Source organism: Platalea leucorodia (assembly GCF_965183815.1).
Source record: "Platalea leucorodia genome assembly, chromosome: 26".
Classification (NCBI taxonomy): domain Eukaryota; kingdom Metazoa; phylum Chordata; class Aves; order Pelecaniformes; family Threskiornithidae; genus Platalea; species Platalea leucorodia.
In genome coordinates, this window is record NC_138848.1 from 601,602 (window position 1) to 626,431 (window position 24,830).

Consider the following 24,830-nt stretch of genomic DNA (forward strand, 5'->3'; position numbering starts at 1 on the left):
CCCCCCCCCCCCCCCATACCGTCATCATGTCGTCGCACTTCATGTCGGGCTCATCCTCATCCTCGCTCTTGTTGTAGATATTGCGGAAGAAGTTGAAGGCCACCACGGTGTAGAGGTACACGACCACGGCCAGCAGCCCCACCGTCATGGCCAGCTGCGGGGGGACGGGGACGGCGTCAGGGGGGTGTCGTGTCCCCCCCACCCCCGGCCCCCCCCTCCCCACCCGGCCCCCACCCACCTGCTTGCCGTTGTGGGTGACGGAGGAGAGGATGGTGCGCAGGGTCTTCACCCCCATGGCGATGTCCAGGAGGTGGGAGGCGAAGAAGAAGTTGTTGTAGTGGCCCAGCAGGGACATGGCCATGTACCAGGTGAGGTAGAGGAAGGACTGGGGGGGGGGGGGTAAGACAGTGCGGGGGTCACCCTGCAGCCTGGAACCCCCATTGCTGGGGGTCCCACACCTCCATCACCCCGGGACCCTCATCGTTCTGGGACCTTCATTGCCCCGAGACCCCTATCTCCATCGCCCTGGGACCCTCATCGCCCTGGGACCCCCATCTCCATCATCCTGGGACCCCCCCATCCCTGTGGGGTCCCAACTCCCATCGCCCTGGGACCCCCATCGCCCTGGGACCCCCATCTCCATCATCCTGGGACCCCCCCATCCCTGCAGAGTCCCAACTCCCATCGCCCCAGGACCCTCATCGCCCTGGGACCCCCATCCCTGTGGGGTCCCAACTCCCATCGCCCTGGGACCCTCATCGCCCTGGGACCCCCATCTCCATCATCCTGGGACCCCCATCCCTGTGGGGTCCCAACTCCCATCGCCCTGGGACCCTCATCGCCCTGGGACCCCCATCTCCATCATCCTGGGACCCCCATCCCTGTGGGGTCCCAACTCCCATCGCCCCGGGACCCTCATCGCCCTGGGACCCCCATCTCCATCATCCTGGGACCCCCATCCCTGTGGGGTCCCAACTCCCATCGCCCCGGGACCCTCATCGCCCTGGGACCCCCATCTCCATCATCCTGGGACCCCCATCCCTGTGGGGTCCCAACTCCCATCGCCCCGGGACCCTCATCGCCCTGGGACCCCCATCTCCATCATCCTGGGACCCCCATCCCTGCGGGGTCCCAACTCCCATCACCCCAGGACCCCCGTCACCCTGGGACCCCCTCCCATCACACCGGGACCCCCATCTCCATCATCCTGGGACCCTCATCACCCTGAGACCCCCATCCCTGCGGGGGTCCTGTCCCCCATCACCCTGGGGCCCCCATCCCTGCAGGATCCCAGACCCCCAGCATCACCCTGGGACCCTCATCCCTGCAGGATCCCAGACCCCCAGCATCACCCTGGGACCCTCATCCCCGTCATCTCGGGAACCCCATCACCCTGGGACCCCCCCCAATCACCCTGGGACCCCCCCGACCTCCCCAGCCCCCGCCCCCCCCCCCCCCCCGAGCCCCCCACTCACGTTGTCGGTGAAGATGACCCCGAACTTCCAGATCTGGTACCTGATGTCGATGGAGGTGATCCTGGCGGGGCGGGGGGGGGGGGGAAAGGGGGTGAGGATGCAGGGGGGACCCCCAGAAGGGGGCCGAGCCCCCCCGGGCAGCCCCCCGCACCCACCAGGTGAGGAGGGAGCTGTCGGGGGGGGGCTTCCTCTCCCCCTGCGCCCCGATCTCCAGGCTGGCCAGCTCCATCCCCAGCAGCTCGGCGATGCGCTCCCGGCCGTAGATGTCCCCGTACTTCTCCAGCACCTGGGGGGGGGGACACACGGTCGGGGGGGGGACACACACGGTCAGGGTATGGCCCCCTCCAGTGTCCCCCCCCGCCCCGGGGGCTGCGGGACCCCCCCTCACCTTCCTCTTGACGAACTTGTCCCAGTAGTTGCTGGGGAAGGACCTGAGGGGACAGGGGGGTCAGGGGGGGGTTGTGTCCCCCGTCCCCCCCCCAGCAGCCACATCTGGCACGGGGGGGGGGAGGGCAGGGATCCCCAGCTGGTCCCAGTGGTCCCCCAGGACTCCCATACTGGGCATTGAGCACCAGTCGGTCCCCTTGCCCCCCAAGACCCCCCCAGGACCCCCAGATCCCCCCGTACTGGGCGTTGAGCACCAGTCGGTCCCACTGGCCCCCCCCCGGACTCCCCAGGACCCCCCTGGGACCCCCCAGGACCCCCGTACTGGGCATTGAGCACCAGTCGGTCCCACTGGCCCCCCCCGGACTCCCCAGGACCCCCCAGGACCCCCGTACTGGGCATTGAGCACCAGTCGGTCCCACTGGCCCCCCCAGGACCCCCCCGGGACCCCCGTACTGGGCGTTGAGCACGAGTCGGTCCCACTGGCCCCCCCCAGGACCCCCCAGGACCCCCGTACTGGGCGTTGAGCACCAGTCGGTCCCACTGGCCCCCCCAGGACCCCCCCGGGACCCCCGTACTGGGCGTTGAGCACCAGTCGGTCCCACTGGCCCCCCCAGGACCCCCCAGGACCCCCCCGGGACCCCCGTACTGGGCGTTGAGCACCAGTCGGTCCCACTGGCCCCCCCAGGACCCCCCAGGACCCCCCAGGACCCCCGTACTGGGCGTTGAGCACCAGTCGGTCCCACTGGCCCCCCCAGGACCCCCCCCGGGACCCCCGTACTGGGCGTTGAGCACCAGTCGGTCCCACTGGCCCCCCCAGGACCCCCCAGGACCCCCCCGGGACCCCCGTACTGGGCGTTGAGCACCAGTCGGTCCCACTGGCCCCCCCCAGGACCCCCGTACTGGGCGTTGAGCACCAGTCGGTCCCACTGGCCCTTGACGTCGTCGTCGGGCGGCTGCTCGGTGATGTAGAGCCCCGAGAACTCCAGGCGCCGGGCCACCTCCTTCTCCCGCTTGAAGATCACCAGGGGGATCTGGGGACGGGGGGGGGGGGGGGGGGGACGGGGGGGGGACAGCGGCGGGGTCGGGGGGACACGGGGGGACACGGTTAGAGAGGGACAGGGGGACATCGGAAGACATGAGGACAGGGTTTGGGGCGATGGGGGGACATGGGGGGACATAGGGTGACATGAGGACAGGGTTTGGGGGGACAGGTGGACATGGGGGGATATAGGGACAGGATTAGGGGGGATAGGGGGACATGGGGGGACATGGGGAAAGGAGTGGGGGGATGGGGGGACATAGGGGGACATGAGGACAGGGTTTGGGGGACAGGGGGACATGGGGGGACATGGGAACAGGGTTTGGGGGGACAGGGGGACATGGGGGGACATGGGGACAGTGTTGGGGGGACGGGGGGACATGGGAGGACATGGGGACAGGATTAGGGGGGATGGGGGGACATAGGGGGACATGGGGACAGGGTTTGGGGGGACAGGGGGACATGGGAGGACACGGGGACAGGATTAGGGGGGACGGGGGGACATAGGGGGACACGAGGACAGGGTTTGGGGGGACAGGGGGACACAGGAACAGGGTTTGGGGGGACAGGGGGACATGGGGGGACACGGGGACAGGATTGGGGGGGATGGGGGGACATAAGGGGACACAGGGACAGGGTTTGGGGGGACAGGGGGAAATGGGCGGACAGGGGGACATGGGGGGACACGGGGACAGGATTGGAGGGGATGGGGGGACATAAGGGGACATGGGGACAGGGTTTGGGGGGACAGGGGGCCATGGGGGGACACGGGGACATGGGGGGACATAGGGACAGGGTTTGGGGGGGATGGGGGGACATAAGGGAACATGGGGACAGGGTTTGGGGGACAGGGGGACACGGGGACAGGGTTTGGGGGGACAGGGGGACATGGGGGGGGACAGGGGGACAGGGTTTGGGGGGACGGGGGGACACTGGGACAGGGATGGGGGGGACATAGGGGGGACAGGGACACAGCCCAGGCCTGGGGCCAGCAGGACCTGGGGGCGTGGCCAGGCAGAAGAGGGCGTGGCCAACCGGGGCGTGGCCGAGGGGGCGTGGCCAGGGCCGGGGCGTGGCCGAGGGGGCGTGGCCAGGGCCGGGGCGTGGCCGGGCGCACCTTGAGGCAGTTGTAGCCGATGATGCAGAGGAAGGCGACCAGGGTGTGGGCCAGGGCCAGCCCCTGCAGCGCCGGCTGCATGTAGCCCGTGCTCTCCTCCAAGAAGTAGTAGACGACGCTCTCCTCCCCGGCCTCCTCCTCCCCGCCGGCCTCCTCGGCCACCGCCGCCGCCAGCCCCGAGCCCTCCGCCTCCTCCTCCGCGCCCGGAGGGTGCTCCGACACCTGGGGGGGGGGGGGGGGGGGGGCCGGGAGCCTCTGCGGACCTGAGCGTCCTGGTGCCCAGCAACCCCAGCCTGCGGACCCCGCGGACCCCCCCGGGACCCAGGGTGCCCCCACCCTGTGCCATGCCCCACTCAGGGACCCCCCAGGGGTCCCCTACCTTGTCCCATACCCCCTCCATGGGGTCCCAGGGGTCTGGGGTGCCCCCACCCCATCCCATACCCCCTCCATGGGGACCCAGGGGTCTGGGGTGCCCCCCCCGCCCCAGTGGGGTCCCAGGGGTCTGGGGTGCTCCTGCTCTATCCCATACCCCCCTGTCTATGGGGACCTAGGGGTCTGGGGTGCCCCCACCCCATCCCATACCCCCTCCATGGGGTCCCAGGGGTCTGGGGTGCCCCTGCTCTATCCTATAACACCCCTCTATGGGGTCCCAGGGGCCTGCGGTGCCCCCACCCCATCCTACACCCCACCCCCCATGGTGTCCCAGGGGTCTGGGGTGCCCCCACCCCATCCCGTACCCCCTCCATGGGGTCCCAGGGGTCTGGGGTGCCCCTGCTCTATCCTATAACACCCCTCTATGGGGTCCCAGGGGCCTGCGGTGCCCCCACCCCATCCTACCCCCCCCCTCCCATGGTGTCCCAGGGGTCTGGGGTGCCCCCACCCCATCCCGTACCCCCCAGGGACCCAGACCTTGTAGAAGAGGAGGATGAAGTTGATGGCGAAGGCGAGGAAGAGCGCCAGGAACCGCAGGTTGTAGAAGTTCCTGGACAAGTAGTTCTGCACCGGGGGGGACACGCTCAGGGCTGGGGGGCCCAGCCCCAGGACCCCCCCGAGCACCCACCCAGGGTCCATCCCCACTGATGGGGGTCCCATTGCCCCCCCAGGGATGGGGGTCCCGGTGCCTGGCTCGCCCACGGGGAGGGGGTCCCGGTGCTCAGGCAATGGGGGTCCCAGCCCCTCCCTGGCCCCCCTGGCCCCCCCATACCAGGAATTTGACCCTCTGGACCTCCAGCTCGGCCCAGAACTCGAAGGCTCCCTCGGCCGGTGGCTCCTTGCGCTCCCGGGGGACCGATTTCCTCCTCTTCTCGGGGGCCCCGGGCTCGGGCCCCCCCTCGGCCCCCTCCGCCCCGGCCTTCTCCCCGTTCTCCGTGCTGGGAGCAAGGGTGCTGCCTGGGTGGGGGCCTCCAGCGGGACCCTCCGCCCTTCCCACAGCCTCCCAGTGGAGCCATGGACCCACCCCGCAGCCCCAACGGGGCCATGCAACACCCAACGGGGCCATATAACCACCCAATAGCCCCAATGGGGCCACGCAACACCCAACGGGGCCATATAACCACCCAATAGCCCCAACGGGGCCACACAACACCCAATGGGGCCATGCAACACCCAATGGGACCATATAACCACCCAATAGCCACAACAGGGCCACGCAACACCCAATGGGGCCATGCAACACCCGACAGGGTCATGGACCCACCCCACAGCCCCAGCGGGGCCATGCAACACCCAATGGGGCCACACAAAACCCAACGGGGCCACGCAACACCCAACGGGGCCACGCAACACCCAACGGGGTCATGGACCCACCCCACAGCCCCAGCGGGGCCATGCAACACCCAATGGGGCCACACAAAACCCAACGGGGCCACGCAACACCCAACGGGGCCACGCAACACCCAACAGGGTCATGGACCCACCCCACAGCCCCAACGGGGCCATGCAACACCCAATGGGGCCACACAATACCCAACGGGGCCACGCAACACCCAATGGGGCCACACAACACCCAATGGGGCCACGCAACACCCAATGGGGCCACGCAACACCCAATGGGGCCATATAACCACCCCATAGCTCCGATGGGGCCACGCAACACCCAACAGGGTCATGCAACACCCAACAGGGCCATGGACCCACCCCACAGCCCCAGTGGGGCCACGCAACACCCAGTGGGGCCACGCAACACCCAACGGGGCCATGGACCCACCCCATAGCCCCAGTGGGGCCACGCAACACCCAACAGGGCCATATAACCACCCCATAGCTCCGATGGGGCCACGGACCCCCCCAATGGGGCCATGCCCGCCCCAGCGGGGCCCTGGCCCCCCACTCACTCAGCTTTCTCCGCCTCGCCCGCCGGCTCCTCTTCCTTCTGCGGCTCCTCCTCCACCACCTCCTCCCCGTCCTCCTGCGGCGGGAGCCAGGATCAGGCCCGGGGGGTCACGGACTGGACCCCCCCCCCCCCCAAAGCCCCGCTCGGGCTGGCCATGCCCACAGGGAGCAGAAACCAGGGGTTGGGGACCCCCGCTCTGCTCCCCACTGCTGGGAGGGAGCCCAGCATCCTACCCCCCATAGGGACCCCTCCCCAGCATCCTACCCCCCATAGGGGACCCCTGGGGTCCTCCACCCCCATAGAGACCCCCAGCACCCTGCCCACCCCCCACAGGGACCCCGAGCATCCCCTCCCCATAGGACCTCCCCCCCACCAAGCCCCCATCGGCCACCTACCCCAATCTTCCTCCGGAGGATGGGGGTGCCTTCGGGGGTGGGGGGCTCAGCGGTGGCGGGCTCCCCGATGTCCCCCAGCCCCCCGGGGGCGTCGGGGGCCGCCAGCCGATAGTGCCCGGGCTCCTTGCGCACCCCGAAAGCTGCCACCGGTGCCGCCGCTGACGCCGCCTGTTGTTCCTCCTCCTCCTCCTCAGGGGGCTGCGGCAGGAGGGGTGCGGGCGGGGGGACGGGGTCTTGGGGACCCCCCTCCTCTCCCCCTGCGCCCCCCACGGCCTCGCCGCCCCCCACGGCGTCCTGAGTGGGGTCGGGCATGCTGGCCAGCAGCTCGGCCAGGGCCAGGTGCTTCGCCCCCTCCACCAGCCCCCCTCCGAAAAGGGAGGTCCAGGCCAGGCGCCCCACGGCCCCCAGCACCCCCCAGCCCCCCAGCAGCCCCCCCAGCATCGCCCGGCCGGCGGCCGCCCCCGCCGCCCACGCCAGCTCCCGACCCGGCCGTCGTCGCAACCGTCGCAACCGTCGCCGCCAAGTTTGGGGGGACCCCAACAAACGTCGCAGCCCCCCGGCCCCCGCCAGCAGCTCCCCGAAAGCCGAGGCGGGTTCGGCAGGCGGCGGGGGGCCGGTGGGGTCGGGGGTTTCTTCTTCCTCCTCCTGCTCCTCATCCTCGCCTCCTTCCCGAGAGGATTCCTCCTCGGAGAGGCGGGAAGCGATCTGCATCTCGAAGATGGTGTCCTCGCAGAAGTTGACGAAGAGCTCCATCTTCTCGGCCTCCCCCCCCTCGTTGACCACATCGAAGATGAACTGACGCTTGGACTCCTTCACTTGGGGCATCTCCCACTGCGCCTTGTTGGCGGCGCTGATCTCGAAGTAGAGGCGTTCGATCCGTCGAGCCGCTCCCATGATCTCGATCCGTCCCAAGAAAGGACGGAAATACTCCAGGATGCTGGCCGCCTGCTCCAAGAAGGTCCGGAGACGTTGGTCATGGGGAACGTGCTCCGAGAGGTTGGTGAGGAGCACAGCTACGTTGAAGCCGATGTCACGAGCAGGTTCTTGGAAGCGACCGGCGAAGGCTTCCACGTCGATCATCTCGTTCTCATCCGCCTCGGAGCAGGAGAGGAGGAACTGGATCTCGGCGGGTTCGTATTGCTTCTGGCTGTCCATCGCCTTCTGGAAGTCCTTCTTGGAGATGAGTCCTCGCGGGTCTGAGACGTAGTCGCGGAAGGCGTCCGAGGCCACGATGTCCCGCAGCTTCAGGAACATGTCGAAGAACTTGAGGATCATGGTGACGTTGCTGGAGGACTCCACCAGCATGTCCACCATCTGCCGGGCGATGGTCCCGTTCACCACGTTGCCTGTGGAGGGGAGGGGGGGGTCCCGTCAGGTCTGGGGGTGCTGTGGGGACAGCCCCAGTGGCTGGGGACATCCTGGAGAGCATGGGGACAACCCTGGTGACCAGGGGATGCTCCAGGTGGACAAGGACACCTCAAGCGGCATGGGCCACCATGGATGGTGGGGAGAACCCTAGAGAGCAAGGGGACACCCTGAGGGACCAGGGACATCCCAGGTGGTCAAGGGCCACCCTGGAGAGTGAGGGGACACCTTGGACGGTCAAGGGACACCCCAGGCAATCAAGGGACACCTCAAGTGGCATGGGCCACCACGGATGGCGGGAAAGCCCCTAGAGAGCAAGGGGACACCCCAAGGAACAGGGGACACCCTGGAGACTGCGGGGACACCCCTGACGGCACGGGGACAGCCTGGACGATGAGAAGACCTCATCTTGGGGGGGACCCCTGGTGATACGGGGACCCTGGGCGGCATTAGGACATCCTGGATGGTGGATGGGATGTCCTAACCCCAGGTGGCACGGGACGGCGAGGACACCCCGGATGGCAGGGGGACCCTGGGTGATGCTGGGACACCCACGGCAGCAGAGGGGTCCTGGACGCCCCCGGGGGGGGACAAGGGGACCCCACCTTCCAGCAGGGACAGCAGCATCACCACCATGTCCTTCTGCAGGTCCAGCAGCTCCTTCAGCAGCCCGATCTGGCTGGAGTCCTGGGGGGGGGACACACGACACAACGGGGGGGGACACCATGAGCCCGAGGTGGCCCCCCGCCATGCCGTGACCCCCACCACGGCCCCGGCCCCCCTTACCTGGGGGCACGACCCGCTCCAGCACCGCTCCTCGCGCCACGAGACAGAGGGTGGGTGGTGGCCCCCCAAACTCACGCACGACCCAAGCGGGGGGGGGGTCCGGGGGGGGCTTTGCCATGCCGGGGGAGGGGGGTTAGCGAGGCCATGCAGCGCTGGGGAGGGGGACGGGGCGGGGGGGCTCGGCGGGTGCTTACGCCCATCCGCGGTCCCGGCGTTTGGCCCATCTGGCGGCAGCGGGGCGGAAAGGTCCGTCAGAGCCAGCTCGGGGGGTCCCCCCCCCAAACTGGGGGGTCCTTAGGGTGCCCCGGGGCCAACGGGATGGGTTGGGGGTCGTGGGGAGGCTGCTGATGCCACTGTGGACCTGGGTGTCCCCAACCCTCCCCCCCTTGGGGACAGTAAGGAGGGGGCAGCGGGTTAGTAGGGGATGTGGGGGGGCTCCCAGTGCTCCCAGTGCCCTCCCAGCGCCCACCTGGGCCAGCTTCTTCATCATGTGGGCGAAGACGTGGAGGAAGCCGACGACGGCGTCCCAGAGGCGGCTGTGGGCCAGGCTCTGCTGGTTCCCCGTGCAGGGACCCTGCGGGCGGCAGGCGCTGGCACTGCGGGCCCCGGGGACCCCCAGAGACCCCCCGGGGACAGTGGGAACCTCAGGGAGTCCTGGGACCCCCAGGGAACATCAGGGACACTGGGATCCCTGGGACATTGGGGCTCTTGGGGACCCTGGGGACATCAGGACCCCTTAGGCACTGGGGTCTCCTCCCAGGGACTTCAGGACCCCCGGGGGACCCCCAGGGACATCAGGGTCCTTGGGAACCTCCCAAGGATATGGGGACTCCTTGGGGACCTCCCAGGGACATTGCGATCCCCAGGGACCTTGGGGTCCTTGGGGACCACCAGGGAAATTGGGACCCCTTGGACACTGGGGTCCTTGGGGACCTCCCAGGGTCATTGGGACCCCTGGGGACATTGGGACCCCTGGGGACCTCCCAGGGTCATTGGGACCCCTGGGGACATTGGGACCCCTGGGGACTTCCCAGGGACATCAGGACCCCTGGGACGCTGGGGTCCTTGGGGACTTCCCAGGGACATCAGGACCCCCAGGGACACCGGGGTCCTTGGGACCCTCCCAGGGACATGCAGGGACACCAGGATCCCCAGGACACCAAGACTCCTGGGGACCCCAAGGATCTTGGACCCCCCAGGGACATCGTGGGGGGCTGCGGGGTCCATCCCACCTGGCTGTGCTCGGCGAGGGGCCGCGGGGGCTCGGGGGGCTCACCTGGATGTACTCGGTCAGGCTGTTGAAGACCTGCTTGGCCACGGCCATGGCCTTGGAGAAGTTACGCTTCCCCTGCTCGTCGATCACGTCCTTCCCCGAGTAGTACCAGTAGAAGTCGCTGATGGACTCCTGCCACCGGATGGGCACCGTCAGCGGCAGGGACACGGGGACCACCAGCAGCACGGGGACATGGGGATGGGGACGTGGGGACCACCGGCAGCACGGGGACACGGGGATGGAGACACAGGGACGCCCGGCAGCACGGGGACACGGGGATGGGGACGTGGGGACCACCAGCAGCACGGGGACATGGGGATGGGGACGTGGGGACCACGAACAGCACGGGGACACGGGGATGGGGATGCGGGGACCACCGGCAGCACAGGGACACAGGGATGGGGATGTGGGGACCACGAACAGCACGGGGACACGGGGATGGGGACATGGGGACCACAAACAGCACAAGGATGCGGGGATGGGGATGTGGGGACCACCGGCAGCACGAGGACACGGGGATGGGGATGTGGGGACCACGAACAGCACGGGGACACGGGGATGGGGATGTGGGGACCACGAACAGCACGGGGACACGGGGATGGGGATGTGGGGACCACCAGCAGCACGAGGACACGGGGATGGGGATGTGGGGACCACCGGCAGCACGGGGACACGGGGATGGGGACGTGGGGACCACCGGCAGCACGGGGACACGGGGATGGGGACGTGGGGACCACCATCAGCACAGGGACATGGGGACACGGGGATGGTCGGGAAGCCAGAGTGGGACAGAGCAGGGCAAGGGGACGTGGGTCAGGGATGGGGATGAGGGACGTGGGTCAGGGAAGGTGGGATGGGGTTGGGGCTGGGGCAGAGCGGTGGGGTGTGGGTCAGGGACAGGGATTGGGGACGGATCCAGGCTGGAGGCCACAGCGTGGGGCTGGGGGGGCCGTGGGGTGCCGTGGGGGGCCATGGGGGGCCGTGGGGCCGGGTACCTGCAGGCGCAGCAGGTAGTCCACGGTGCAGATGATGATGTTGATGGTGGTCGTGTTCCCCGTCTGGGTGCGCAGGTAGTTCTGGAAATCTGGGGGGGGGGGGAACCGGGTGAGACCCCACAGCCACCCCATGCCTGCCCCATGGCCACCACCACAGCCACCCCGTGGCCCCCATGGCCACCCCATAGCCCCCACGGCCACCCCATGGCCCCTCCTGCTCCATAGCTCCTTCTGCCCTATGGTCCTCCAAAGCCCCTTCCCCACCCCAGAGCCCCCCAAAGCCCCCTTGTGCCCCCACGCCCCCGTGTCCCCACACCTCCTGTCCCCTCCGTGTCCCCCCGTGTCCCCTCACCGTTGTTGTGCCCCTCGCACAGCAGCTGGAGCAGCCGGAAGAGATCCTGCGTGAACTCGTCGTCCGACATCACCTTCTCCCCTGGGGGGGACGGGGACAGGGTCGCACGAGGACAACGCCAGGGTCACATGAGGTCACGGGTGGCCAAGGCCAGGCCACGCTGGGGGGGGGGGCCACAGGGTGACATCCCGGGGTGGTGTGGGGACACGCTGCAGTGGCACGGGGACAGCCCAGGGTGAGAGCGACACATCAAGGTGGCACAGGGACACCCCAGGGTGGCACGGGGACACCCCAGGGTGGCATGGGGACATCCTGGGGCAGCACGGGGACACCCCAGGGTGGCATTGGGACACCCCAGGGTGGCACGGGGACATCCTGGGGCAGCACGGGGACACCCCAGGGTGGCATGGGGACATCCTGGGGCAGCACGGGGACACCCCAGGGTGGCACAGGGACACCTCAGGGTGGCAGGGGGGTTAGCATGGGGAGGGGGCAGCCAGCGGGGCGAGGGGTCAGGGACGAGCGGGGACAGGCATGCTGCGGGGACGCCGTCGGGGTGGCAGCCAGGGGACACGGGGACATGCCGTGGGACCCAATCCTGCTCTGGGGACAGGGCACGGGGACGCCACGTCAGTGCCCCCCTCCTCCAGCACCCCTCAGCCCGGAGACCCTACAATAACACCCCCCCAGCCCTATAGACCCTGCAATAACACCCTATAGACCCTACAATAACATCCCCAGTCTTATAGACCCTACGACAACCCCCCCCCAGCCCTATAGACCCTACAATACCCCCCCCAGCCCTATAGACCCTACAATATCACCCTATAGACCCTATGATACCGCCCCCAGCCCTATAGATCCTACAGTAGCACCCTATAGACCCTACGATAACTTCCCCAGCCCTATAGACCGTACCATACCCCCCAGCCCTATAGTCTCTATATAACCCCCCAGCCCTATAGACCCTACCATACCCCCAGCCCTATAGACTCTATATAACCCCCTCTAGCCCTATAGACTCTATATAAGCCCCCAGCCCTATAGCCCCTACGATAACGAGTATTTACCGTTCTCACGGCTGATGACTGTCACCAGGAGCCGGGATGGGGAGAGAAGGGGAGAGAGGAGGTGAGTGGGGGGGGGATGAGGGGTTTGGGGGGGTCATTAGGGATGGGGGGGATAGGGTTTTGGGGGGTCATTAGGGCTGGGGGGGTCATTAGGGTTTGGGGGGGTCATTAGGACAAGGGGGGGTCATTAGGGCAGGGGAGGTCATTAGGGTTTTGGGGGGTCATTAGGGCTTGGGGGGTGTTAAGGGCACAGAAGAGTATCAGGGCTATAGGGGGCATTAGGGCTGCAGGGGGGCATTAGGGACCGGGGGGGGGGCATTAGGGCCTTGGGGGGGCATTAGGGGCTCAGAGCCACATTAATAGCCGGGGCTCGGGGGGAGCAGCGCAGCAGGACAGGGGGGGCGCAGGACGGGGACCCCCCCAGTGGCAGCCTCCCCCCATCCCATGGGGCAGCAGCAATAGCGGGGGGCCCGGGGGGGGACCTGGGCAGGGCCCCCCCACTCACTCGTCCCCTCCTCCGTCACCATGCCCAGCCCCTCCGCCTTGTTCTGCCGCTCGAAGGCGTTGAGGTCCAGGACGCTGCGGGGACACGGCGGCGTCAAGACGGGGCCCCCCAAAACCCTTCCAGGACCTCCCCGGCTGGGCCCAACCCCTCCCTGGGGGTCCTGAAGCTCTTGGGGACCCCCCCCATGGGGGACACCCCAATGCCCTGAACCCCTGGGGCACCCATGGAGGGTCCCTGATGCCCACGGGGGACCCCCGTGCCCATGGGAGCACCCCGATACCCAGGGGGGGACCCCGATACCCAGGCATCACCTGCAGGTCTGCATCAGGGCCTGGACGCTCTGGAAGAACCCAACCTCCCGCTTCTCCTTCAGGTAATCCAGCATTTTCTGGGGGGGGACAGATGGGCATGGCCACCGGCACGGGGACACGGCCACCGGCACGGGGACACGGGCACCCAGACATGGCCACTGGCATGGGGACACAGGCACTGGCACGGGGACACAGCCACCGGAACGGGGACACGGGCACCCAGACATGGCCACTGGCATGGGGACACAGGCACCGGCACGGGGACATGGCCACCGGCATGGGGCCATGGGCACCCAGACATGGCCACCGGCACGGGGACACAGGCACCCAGACATGGCCACTGGCATGGGGACACAGGCACTGGCACAGGGACATGGCCACCGGCATGGGGCCATGGGCACCCAGACATGGCCACTGGCATGGGGACACAGGCACCGGCACGGGGACACAGGCACCCAGACATGGCCACTGGCATGGGGACACAGGCACCGGCACGGGGACATGGCCACCAGTGCAGGGACATGGGCACCCAGACATGGCCACTGGCATGGGGACACAGGCACTGGCACGGGGACATGGCCACCGGCACGGGGACACAGGCACCCAGACATGGCCACTGGCATGGGGACACAGGCACTGGCACAGGGACATGGCCACCGGCACGGGGCCATGGGCACCCAGACATGGCCACTGGCATGGGGACACAGGCACTGGCATGGGGACATGGCCACCGGCATGGGGACACGGGCACCCAGACATGGCCACTGGCATGGGGACACAGGCACTGGCATGGGGACATGGCCACCGGCACGGGGACACGGGCACCCAGACATGGCCACTGGCATGGGGACACAGGCACCGGCACGGGGACATGGCCACCGGCACGGGGACATGGGCACCCAGACATGGCCACTGGCATGGGGACACAGGCACTGGCACGGGGACATGGCCACCGGCATGGGGACATGGGCACCCAGACATGGCCACCGGCACGGGGACACAGGCACCCAGACATGGCCACTGGCATGGGGACACAGGCACTGGCACGGGGACATGGCCACCGGCACGGGGACACGGGCACCCAGACATGGCCACTGGCATGGGGACACAGGCACCGGCACAGGGACATGGCCACCGGCACGGACACACGGCCACTGACGTGGGGACACGGGCACCCGGACGTGGCCACTGGCGTGGGGACAGACACTCGCGCAGACACACGGACACGCGACAGACGCGCTGGGATGGGCACCCCCGTGCACGCCCCCAGTGACGCAGCCCCATGCACGGACACGGGGACAGACGGACACGGGGACGCGGGGACAGACGGACGCCCTCCTACCTGCTGCACCTCGGCGTTGCCCCCGTTGAGGATGGAGATGCCCAGCTTGAGGGTGGAGGACACCATGTCGCCCCGCTCCCCTGCCGAGGCCGCGCACCGTCACCGCGGCCCCGTGCGAGGCGGGGGGCTCACCGAGGACCCCCATGCGAGGTGGGGGGGCTCACCGAGGACCGCCCCCCCCCCCCCCCCCCGTGCGAGGGGCTCCCCGGGGGTCTCACCCTTGCAGGCGCTGATCATCTGCAGCACCATCTCGGCCGCCCCCCGCGTGTGCAGCCGGGCTTGCTGGTACAGCAGCTTCTGCTTCTCCATCTCCTTCTCCTGGGGGGGCCAGGGGGGGTCAGGGGGGGCTGGGGGGAGGGTCACAGGGATTTTGGGGGGCTCAGGGTGCCCCTGCACCCACCTCGAATGAGTCCTCGGCTTCTTCCTCCTCCTTCTCCTCCTCCTTCTTCTCCTCCTCTTCCCCTTCCTCGATGTGGCAGCTCTGGGGGGGGGACGGACAATTCGGGGGGTCCCCAGCTGAGCCCCCCCAGCACCACCCCGGGGGCCCCCCACAATCCCTGGGGACCCCCCCCGGCAGGGCCAGGCCCCAGCCCCGCGCCGGGGCCCCGGGGCTGGGGGGTTTGGGGGGACACGGGGGGGACAGGACCCACCTTCGCCATGATGCCAGCGTACGCCATGTACAAATGATCCTTCTCCAACTTACTGCGGGGGGGGGGGGGGGGGGGGGGGGGGCACGGCTCAGAGGGGGGCACCGGGACCCCCCCACGGGGGCACCCAGGCGTGCGGGTGCCCCCCACCCTCACCCTGGGGGGACCCAGGCGTCCGGGTGCCCCCTCCCCACCTCTTCTCCGTCAGCGCCGTCCGGCTGAAGTGCAGGATGAGCTGGTGCAGGGGGTCCGGCTTCTTATCCCGCTCCTCTTCCTCCTCCTCCTCTTCCTCCCCCGATTTCTGCCCCAGCCACCACCGCAGGGCTCAGCCGGGGGGGTCCCGAGGCAGAGACACCCCCCCCCCCCCCAGCCCGGGCGGCCCCCGCTCACCGAGAGGTCGTTGATCATGCGGTCCTCGAAGGGATGCTCCTCGGACACCAGCCAGGAGAGCTTGTACGCCTCCAGGAACATGTTACAGGCCCGGTGCCTGCGGGACGGGGGGACGGTGACGGGGGTCCCGGTCCCCGGGGGAGGGGGCTGGGGGCCCACCCAGGAGGCACCCCCTTGTCCCCAGGGGCTCCCAGAGGCTCTCAAGGGGTTCCCAGTTACACGCAGTTGTCCCCAGGAGCTCCCAGAGGCTCTCAAGGGATTCCCAGTTACTCCCAGTAGTCCCCAGCAGGGTTCTTGGTTGCCCTCAGGGGTTCCCAGTTACCCCCAGTTATCCCCAGGGGCTCCCAGAGGCCCTCAAGGGATTCCCAGTTTCTCCCAGTTGCCCCCAGCAGGGTTCTTGGTTGCCCTCAGGGGTTCCCAGTTACCCCCAGTTATCCCCAGGGGCTCCCAGAGGCCCTCAAGGGATTCCCAGTTTCTCCCAGTTGCCCCCAGCAGGGTTCTTGGTTGCCCTCAGGGGTTCCCAGTTACCCCCAGTTGTCCCCAGGGGCTCCCAGGAGCTCCCCAGTTGCCTCCACAAGGGTCTGGGATATTCCCAGTTGCCCCTAAGGGATTACTGGTTGCCCCACGGGCTTTCCAGTTGCCCCAGGGGCTCCTGTGGGCTTCCCAGTCGCCCCCAGGAGCTCCCCAGTTACCCCAGGGGCTCCCATGGCATTCCCTTTTGCCCCCAGAGGCTCCCCAGTGGTCCCAGTCACCCCCAGGAGGTCTCAGGGGGTTCAGACCACCCCCCTGGCAGCTCCCAGTCCCTCCCAGTCCTCCCAGTGCCCACCTGGGCAGGTTGTAGAGGGGCGTCATGCGGAAGCAGGCGACCACGGCGCGGCGGCGCTGCTTGGAGAGCAGCTTGTGCCACACCGCCTTCTTGGACTTGTAGGGGTGCTCCGTCTGGGGGGGCGTCACCTCAGCACCCCCGGAGCATCCCAGGGACCCCCGGAGCATCCCGGCGACCCCCCAGGCACGCCCGGAGCATCCCAGGGACCCCCAGAGCATCCCGGGGACCCCCCAGGCATGCCCGGAGCATCCCAGGGACCCCCAGAGCATCCCGGGGACCCCCCAAACCCCCGGAGCATCCCAGGGACCCCCAGGGACCCCTAGAGCATCCCAGGGACCCCCGGCGCATCCTGGGGACCTCCCAAACCCCCGGAGCATCCCAGGGACCCCCAGGGACCCCTAGAGCATCCCAGGGACCCCCAGGGCACCCCCAGAGCATCCCGGGGACCCCCCAAACCCCCGGAGCATCCCAGGGACCCCCAGGGCACCCCCAGAGCATCCCAGGGACCTCCAGAGCATCCCGGGGACCCCCCAAACCCCTGGAGCATCCCAGGGACCCCCAGGGCACCCCCAGAGCATCCCAAGGACCCCCTAAACCCCTGGAGCATCCCGGGGACCCCCAGAGCACCCCCAGAGCATCCCAGGGCACCCCCAGGGACCCCCCAAACCCCCGGAGCATCCCAGGGACCCCCCCATGGCACCCCTGGAGCACACCATGCTCCCCCCCCTCCAAGACTCTTGAGAACCCCAGGGCCCCCCCCAGGGATCCCAAAAGTACCTTGGCACCCCCCAGAGCCCCCCGGAGCCCCCCAGGACCCCGACCTGCTCGAGGCCATGGGGCACGGCCAATACCCCCTGCACCCCAGGGACCCCCCAGAGCCCCCCGAGCCCCCCAGGACCCCGACCTGCTCGAGGCCATGGGGCACGGCCAATACCCCCTGCACCCCAGGGACCCCCCAGACCCCCGCGGAGCCCCCCAGGAGCATCTGGGGACCCCCCAGGACCCCGGACCTGCTCGAGGTGGTAGAGCACGGCCGACACCTCCTGCACCCTCCGGACGATCTTCTCAGGGCTGTCGGAGTCCTCGGCCTTGCCGGCCATCTCGCGGTACAGGGCCATCTGCCACCGCATGGAGGAGTTGTTCTCGCACTGGGGACACAGGGGACACGGTGACCACAGGGACGTGGTGGGGCACACGGGGGTACAGGCACCGTGATGACCACAAGGACCATGGGGGAACGTGGGGACCGTGGGGATACAGGCACCGTGATGACCATGGGGATGTGGGGACCACAAGGACCATGAAGATGTGGGGATGCAGGCATCGTGATGACCCTGAGGACACGCTGGGGGACATGGGGACCATGGGGACAGAGCAGGGCACATGAGGATATGGGCACCATAGGGACATGGGGACCACGAGGACACAGTGGGGACCACAAGGACCACAGGGGTCTGGGCACCGTGATGGCCATGGAGACATGGGGACCTCAGGGAGAGATGGTGGGGACCGTGGGGATACAGGCACCACAAGGACGTGGGGACCACGGGGATTGTGGGGTGGACACGGTGGGGACAAGGGGGACACGGTGGGGACGGGCCACCTCACCTTGCCCTGCAGGTGCAGGTTGTTGTTGAGGAACTCCCGCACCTCCTCGTCCGTATCCTTCTGCAGGGGGGGGACACGACAGGGCCAGGTCGGGGGCTGTCCCCAACGCCGGGGGCTGTCCCCAGCCCCACCGCCCCGCCACCCACCAGGGCGTAGCGGCCCTTGGCCAGGCTGATGAGCTCCTGGTCGGTGGGCGAGCACATGTTGAGGCCGATGGGCAGCATCTTCTTCAGGGTGGCGACGATGAGGGAGGTGTGGATGGAGTACCGGTCCCCTCGGCGCTTCTTCTTCGTCCGCTCCTGCTCCGAGCCACCCCCCTGCGGGGACAGGGACGGGGGCGTCAGGGCCACCACCCCAGGCCAGGATATGGGGGTGTCAGGGACAGGACCCCAATGTCACAGGGATGGGGACATCAGTGGCAGGACCACCATGCCATAAGGACCATCAGCACCAGGACCCCCATACCACAGGGATGGGGACATCGGTGTCCCCCATAAGGATGGGGACATCAGTGTTGGGACCCCCATGCCACAGGGACGAGGACATCGGTGTCCCCCATAAGGATGGGGACATCAGCACCAGGACCCCTGTACCACAGGGCCTGGGGACATCAGGGCCTGGGGACATCAGGGACAGGACCCTGGTGCCACACAGCTCCAGAGGTCCCAGACGTGGCCCTGTGGGGCAGGACCCTGGGGTGCCCTTGGGGGTCCCAGCCATGGTGGCCACATAGAGGAGGACCCTGGGGTCCCAGCCATGGTAGCCCCAAAGAGCAGGACCCTGGGGGGGTCCCGGGGGTCCCAGCTGTGGTGGCCACACAGAGCAGGACCCTGGGGGGGGTGCCGGGGGTCCCAGCCATGGTGGCCCCGTAGAGGAGGACCCTGGGGTCCCAGCCGTGGTGGCCCCAAAGAACAGGACCCTGGGGGGTCCCGGGGGTCCCAGCCATGGTAGCCCCAAAGAGCAGGACCCTGGGGGGTCCCAGCCATGGTGACCCCAAAGAACAGGACCCTGGGGGGTCCCGGGGGTCCCAGCCGTGGTGGCCCCATAGAGGAAGACCCTGGGGTCCCAGCCATGGTAGCCCCAAAGAGCAGGACCCTGGACAGGTCCCGGGGGTCCCAGCCATGGTGGCCACACGGAGCAGGACCCTGGACAGGTCCCGGGGGTCCCAGCCGTGGTGGCCACACAGAGCAGGACCCTGGGGTCCCAGCCATGGTAGCCCCAAAGAGCAGGACCCTGGACAGGTCCCGGGGGTCCCAGCCATGGTGGCCACACGGAGCAGGACCCTGGGGTCCCAGCCATGGTGGCCCCAAAGAGCAGGACCCTGGGGGGTCCCAGCCATGGTGACCCCAAAGAGCAGGACCCTGGGGGGGTCCCGGGGGTCCCAGCCGTGGTGGCCCCGAGGAGCAGGACCCCAGGGTCCCTGGGGCCCCCTCCCCACGCAGCGTGGCCCTGCTAACCTGGCCGTCTCCGGACTAGGTGCCAGCACCCGCAGCCAAGGGCAGGAGAGAAGAGACAGCGTTAGGACCCCGTCCCCATGTCCCTGGGGGCGGACGCGGGGGGCTTGGGGACCCGGGTGGGTGGGGAGGGACAGAGACCCCTGGGAAAGGCGGCGTTGGGGGGCAGCGGGTGGGTGGGAGGGATGGAGATGCCTGGGTCCGGGGGGGTTGGGGGGGGCTGAGGGTGCCAGGCAGACTGGGGGAGGTTGGGAGGGATGGAGATGCCCGAGTCGGGGGGTACCAGGTGGGTTTGGGGTGCTTTAGGGGTGTCAGGGGTGCTGGGGGTACGAGGTGGGTCGGGAGGGATGGAGATGCCCGGGTTTGGGGGTACCAGGTGGGTTTTGGGGTGCTTTAGGGGTACCAGGGGTGCTGAGGGTACCAAGGAGATGGGAGGGATGGAGATGCCCGGGTTTGGGCGTACCAGGTAGGGTTTGGGGTGCTTTAGGGGTGCCAGGGGTGCTGAGGGTACCAGGTGGGTCAGGAGGGATGGAGATGCCCGGGTTTGGGGGGGCTTTGGGGGAGGTTGGAGGTCCCAGGTGGGTTTGGGGGGGGGTTGAGGGTACCAGGTGGGTCGGGAGGGATGGGGATGCCCAGGTTTGGGGGTACCAGGTAGGGTTTGGGGTGCTTTAGGGGTACCAGGGGTGGTGGGGGTACCAGGGAGTTGGGAGGGATGGGGACCCCTGCACAAGCTGGGGACGGGGGGAACCAGGCAGACTTGGGGAGGGACGGGCACCCCCCAGCCACGGGATTGGGGTGCAGGATGAGGGGTCTGGGGGTGCCAGGCAGGAGGTCGGGGTGCAGCCAGGGGTTGCATTCCCCCCCACACACACCTTGGCCATCTTGCTCTTGCTGTCGGCGGTGAGGAAGGACATGTTGTTGATCTCGTTCTGCACCACAAAGTTCTGCTCCTCACGCTTGAAGTTCTGCCGGGGGGGGACATGGGGCTGAGCGACCCCCGGCCCGGGACCCCCCCCAGTCCCCTGTACCCCCAGCCCCTCCAGGCACCACTGTCCCCCCGCCCCGCATCCCCAGTGCCCCCCACTCACATGGGACTTGGACCAGTAGATGAAGACCTCCCCGACCATGCGGAACAGCTCCTCCGCGTCCTCGTTGGGCTCCGTCAGCCACTTGGCCCTGCAGGTCCCATGGCCACCATCAGTTTGTCCCCGTGGCCACCATCAGTGGGTCCCCAGGGTCATCATCAGGGGATGTCCATGGCCACCATCAGTGGGTCCCCAGGGTCACCATCATTGGTTCACATGGCCACCATCAGTGGGTCCCCGTGGCCACCATCAGGGATGTCCACGCTCCCCAGTTTTGCCCCACGCCTTCTCCTTGGCTCCACCACGGGTGGACCATGGTTCCCAAGGGATGCTCCTCAGCATCCTCACGTCCCCATGGCCACGTCCCCTCTGCCCCCTCACCGGCTGTTGTCCACGTAGCGGATGAGCAGGGGGTAGAGCGCGTAGAGGTCGCGGCAGAGGACGGAGAACTCGTCGCGGATGAGCAGCTCAGCGTCCTCCCCCTCCGTCTTGGCCTCCATGCGGAGCTGCTCCTCCTCGGCCACCACCTTGCCCGCCCGCTTCTTCAGCTTCTCCATGGTGGGGATGAAGTGGGAGCGCAGCAGCTCCGGCTTCGCCTTGCTGACGATGGGCTGGGCGAACACTGCGGGGACGGGGACAGGGGGCTGCAGCCGAGGGACCCACCCGGGGCCACCAGCATCACCCCTAGTACCTGCCCAGGGCCACCAGCACCATCCCAGGACCCACCCCGGGCCACCAGCATCATCTGGGGACCAATCATGGCCACCAACGCTATCCCAGGACCCACCCGGGGCCACCAGCACCATCCCTGGGACCCACCTAGGGCCACCAGCGCCATCCTGAGATCACTTAGGGACACCAGCACCATCCCTAGTACCAGCCCATGGCCACCAGCATCATCCTGGGACCACCCAGGGCCACCAGCATTGTCTGTGGGACACACCCATGGTCACCAGCACCTCTCTGGGACCACCCAGGGCCTCCAGCACCGTCCTTGGGACCTGCCCAGGGCCACCAGCATCATCCCAAGACCCACCCAGGGCCACCAGCCCCACCCAGGCCCCTCGCCCACCTGCCAAGCGCTTCATCCAGGAGGCCTCGTCGATGCCCAGGTTGTTGACCACGATGCGGAGGATGTTGCCCAGGAGGGCGTTGAGGTGCTGGCCGGTGACGGCGGTGGCCCAGGGTCCCTGGGGAAGGGTGTCGGGGCCGCGCTCCCACCATCGGGGCAGGTAGTTGCAGAGCATGGGGAGGGTCACCTCGATGACGTGGGGCATCTCGGTGTAGCGGGCCCCCGACTCCGCCAGCCCCCCGATGTCCCGCATCAGCCGCTCCAGGTCGGGGATGTCGGGGCACATCTCCTCCACCCGGCTGGGGAGACCCAGGACTGCGGGGACACGGGGATGGCACCGGGTGGGGGGCACCCCACGGCGAGGGGATGGGGGACCCCTAAGCAAGGAGAACTGGGGGGGGCAATGGGGATGTGGGGGTGAGTGAGGGGTCTTGGGGACAAGGGGGTGTCCCGGTGTTGGGGTGCATCAGGGTACCCCAAAATTTGGGAAATTTGGGGGTGTCAGGGTGCCCCGGAGCTGGTGGGGACAAGTGAGAGGGACAACGGAGACATGGGGGGACCCCAAAGTGGGGACAAGTGAGAGGAGCATCAGAGACGTGAGGGGACCCCAAAGTGGGGGCAAGTGGGGGACGTCGGAGATGTGGGGGTGCCCCAAACCCGGGGCCATTGGGGGGCATCAGGGTACCCCAAAGGTGGACCGTGGGGGACCCTCAAGCTGGAGCAATTGTGGGGGGCACTGGGGGTGCCCCGAAGCTGGGGACACGTGGGGGGCATCGGGGCTGGGGGGCAGCCCCGGGGACGCGGGGGGACGCGGGGGGACGCGGGGCCCTGCCCCACTCACTGGCCCGCTCGCGGGGGGACTTGGTGCTGTAGACGGAGCAGGGGTTGAACTCGTTGAGGTGCGGCTCCAGGAAGGCCACGGGCATGGCGGCGGCCAGGCGGGCCAGGCACTCCCCCAGCGCCGGGCGCTGCCTGCGGGCACAGGGGCACGGGCTCACCCCCGCCCCGCGGCACCCCAGGGGCACGGGCACCCCATGGGCCACCCCTCGGGCACCCCAGATCCATGGACACCCCACAGGCATAGGTACCCCAGGGCCACCCCATGGGCACCCCAGACCCACGGGCATCCCATGGGCCACCCCATGGGCACCCCAGACCCACGGGCATCCCATGGGCACGGGCATCCCATGGGCCACCCCTTGGGCACCCCAGATCCACAGGCACCCCACAGGCATGGGCATCCCATGGGCCACCCCTCGGGCACCCCAGATCCATCGACACCCCACAGGCATAGGTAGCCCAGGGCCACCCCATGGGCACCCCAGACCCACGGGCATCCCATGGGCACCCCAGACCCAGGGGCACCTCATGGGGCACCTCATGGGCCACCCCACAGCCACGGGTCCCCCATGGGCATTGCCATCCCAAAGCCACAGGCACCCCAAGGTCATGGGCACCCCACAGGCACCCCCAGGTCTGCAGGCAGAGGGGTTTGGGGGTCGCAGCCCCCCCGGCCCCCCACCTCTCCACGTAGGGGTTCCTGGTGGTGCCCAGTGAGTAGATGCTGCACAGGATGCGGTAGCAGGAGACCTGGACGTCATCGACTGCGGGGACAGGGGACAGTCAGGGCTGCGGTGTCCCCAATACCCGAGGGGTCCCTGCACCCCCAAACTGCCCCAGCACCCCCCACCGGCCCCAGCACCTTGTCCCCAAAGCCTCCCATCTCCCAAGCGTCCTCCATCCCTGCCACCTTCCCAACAACATGCTGTCCTGTCCCCAAGTGTCCCCAAAGTGTCCCCTGTCCCTGCTGAGCCCCCTGTCCCCAACATATCCCCATGTCCTCATGTCCCCACATGTCCCCTGTCCCTGCTGAGCCCCCATCCCCAATGTCTCCCCATGTCCCGCATCCCTGCTGAGCCCCCTGTCCCCAACACGTCCCCATGGTGTCCCCCCGTCCCTGCGGGCTCACGGATGACGTCGTCCCCGAACTGATGCTGCGCCACGTGCTCGAAGAGGGAGGTGAGGACGGGCAGGAGGGCCACCGTGGTGTAGTTGATGTTCTGGGCCACCCCCTTCACCTGGGTGCGGCTCTGCGTCACCTTCCCCAGCTTGAGGTTCTCCACCATCTTCTCGATGTCCTCGGAGGCGCTCTCGAAGAAGGACCGCAGCCCCGCCTTGACGATCTCGGGGCCCGACTTCATCACCGTCCTGGGGGGGACACTCAGCACCGGCACGGCCACCGCCCCGGGGACACGCGTGGGCAGTGTTGGGGACACGGGGCATGGCCACCACATGGGGACACGCGTGGGCAGTGTTGGGGACACAAGGCACGGCCACCACCCTGGCAGCGTCGGGGACAGGCGACCATGGGGACGAGGATGGCACTGGGGTGGCATCGGGTACTGGGGGACAGGGATGGCATCGGGGCAGCATCGGATACCTTGGGGACAGGGATGGTGTTAGGGTGGCATTGGGACATGGCAAGGACAGGGATGGCATCAGGGGAGCACTGGGACACCGTGGGGACAGGGATGGTGGCACTGGGACACCGTGGGGACAAGGGCAGCACCGTGGCGGCACCGGGACCCCGTCCCACCTGGCGTCCAGGGAGCGGGCGAGGATGTGCAGGCAGTTCACCACGGCCGGCGCGTCGGTCCCTGGGGACGGGGACAGGGACGGGGGGGTCAGGTGCCACCGGGGCACCCCCCCACCCCCCACCCACCACGGGGGTCCCCGGCTGTGTCCCCTTACCGAAGAGCGAGACGCGGTGGCGGACGAGCGCAGCCAGCTTGCAGAAGAGGCTGATGGGGGATGAAGGTTCAGGGGGGGTCCCCAAGACCCCCAGCGAGGGGACAGTGTGGACCCCAAGACCCCTCAGCCAGAGGATGGGGCGCAGGGGGACCCCAGGAGCCCCCCGAGAGCAGGGGGTGGGATGGGGCATCCCCATTGCCCAAGGGTCCGGGTGCCCCGTGCCCAGGGGTCTGGGGTTCCAGGAGCCCCATGG

General features: G+C 68.7%; 1 protein-coding gene across 1 annotated transcript in view; it reads right to left on the bottom strand.

The window, feature by feature from the left end:
* The window catches only part of RYR1 (ryanodine receptor 1), a gene marked incomplete at its 3' end in the record, with an annotated part of 75,343 nt that overhangs the window by 1,117 nt on the left and 49,396 nt on the right, over positions 1-24,830 (bottom strand). Inside the window, 39 exon segments of the mRNA XM_082333490.1 lie at positions 20-154; positions 239-385; positions 1,476-1,536; positions 1,631-1,761; positions 1,864-1,906; positions 2,763-2,893; positions 4,019-4,240; positions 4,928-5,014; positions 5,223-5,388; positions 6,352-6,425; positions 6,746-8,091; positions 8,716-8,797; positions 9,366-9,470; positions 10,173-10,301; positions 11,165-11,253; positions 11,517-11,597; positions 12,587-12,604; positions 13,092-13,165; positions 13,403-13,479; positions 14,745-14,824; positions 14,963-15,062; positions 15,145-15,225; positions 15,395-15,446; positions 15,586-15,692; positions 15,782-15,878; positions 16,608-16,720; positions 17,618-17,755; positions 18,216-18,275; positions 18,362-18,532; positions 19,673-19,687; positions 20,542-20,634; positions 20,758-20,845; positions 21,136-21,376; positions 21,827-22,141; positions 22,668-22,798; positions 23,349-23,430; positions 23,796-24,034; positions 24,423-24,483; positions 24,578-24,627. Of these exon segments, the coding sequence (XP_082189616.1) occupies positions 20-154; positions 239-385; positions 1,476-1,536; positions 1,631-1,761; positions 1,864-1,906; positions 2,763-2,893; positions 4,019-4,240; positions 4,928-5,014; positions 5,223-5,388; positions 6,352-6,425; positions 6,746-8,091; positions 8,716-8,797; positions 9,366-9,470; positions 10,173-10,301; positions 11,165-11,253; positions 11,517-11,597; positions 12,587-12,604; positions 13,092-13,165; positions 13,403-13,479; positions 14,745-14,824; positions 14,963-15,062; positions 15,145-15,225; positions 15,395-15,446; positions 15,586-15,692; positions 15,782-15,878; positions 16,608-16,720; positions 17,618-17,755; positions 18,216-18,275; positions 18,362-18,532; positions 19,673-19,687; positions 20,542-20,634; positions 20,758-20,845; positions 21,136-21,376; positions 21,827-22,141; positions 22,668-22,798; positions 23,349-23,430; positions 23,796-24,034; positions 24,423-24,483; positions 24,578-24,627 (5,512 nt within the window).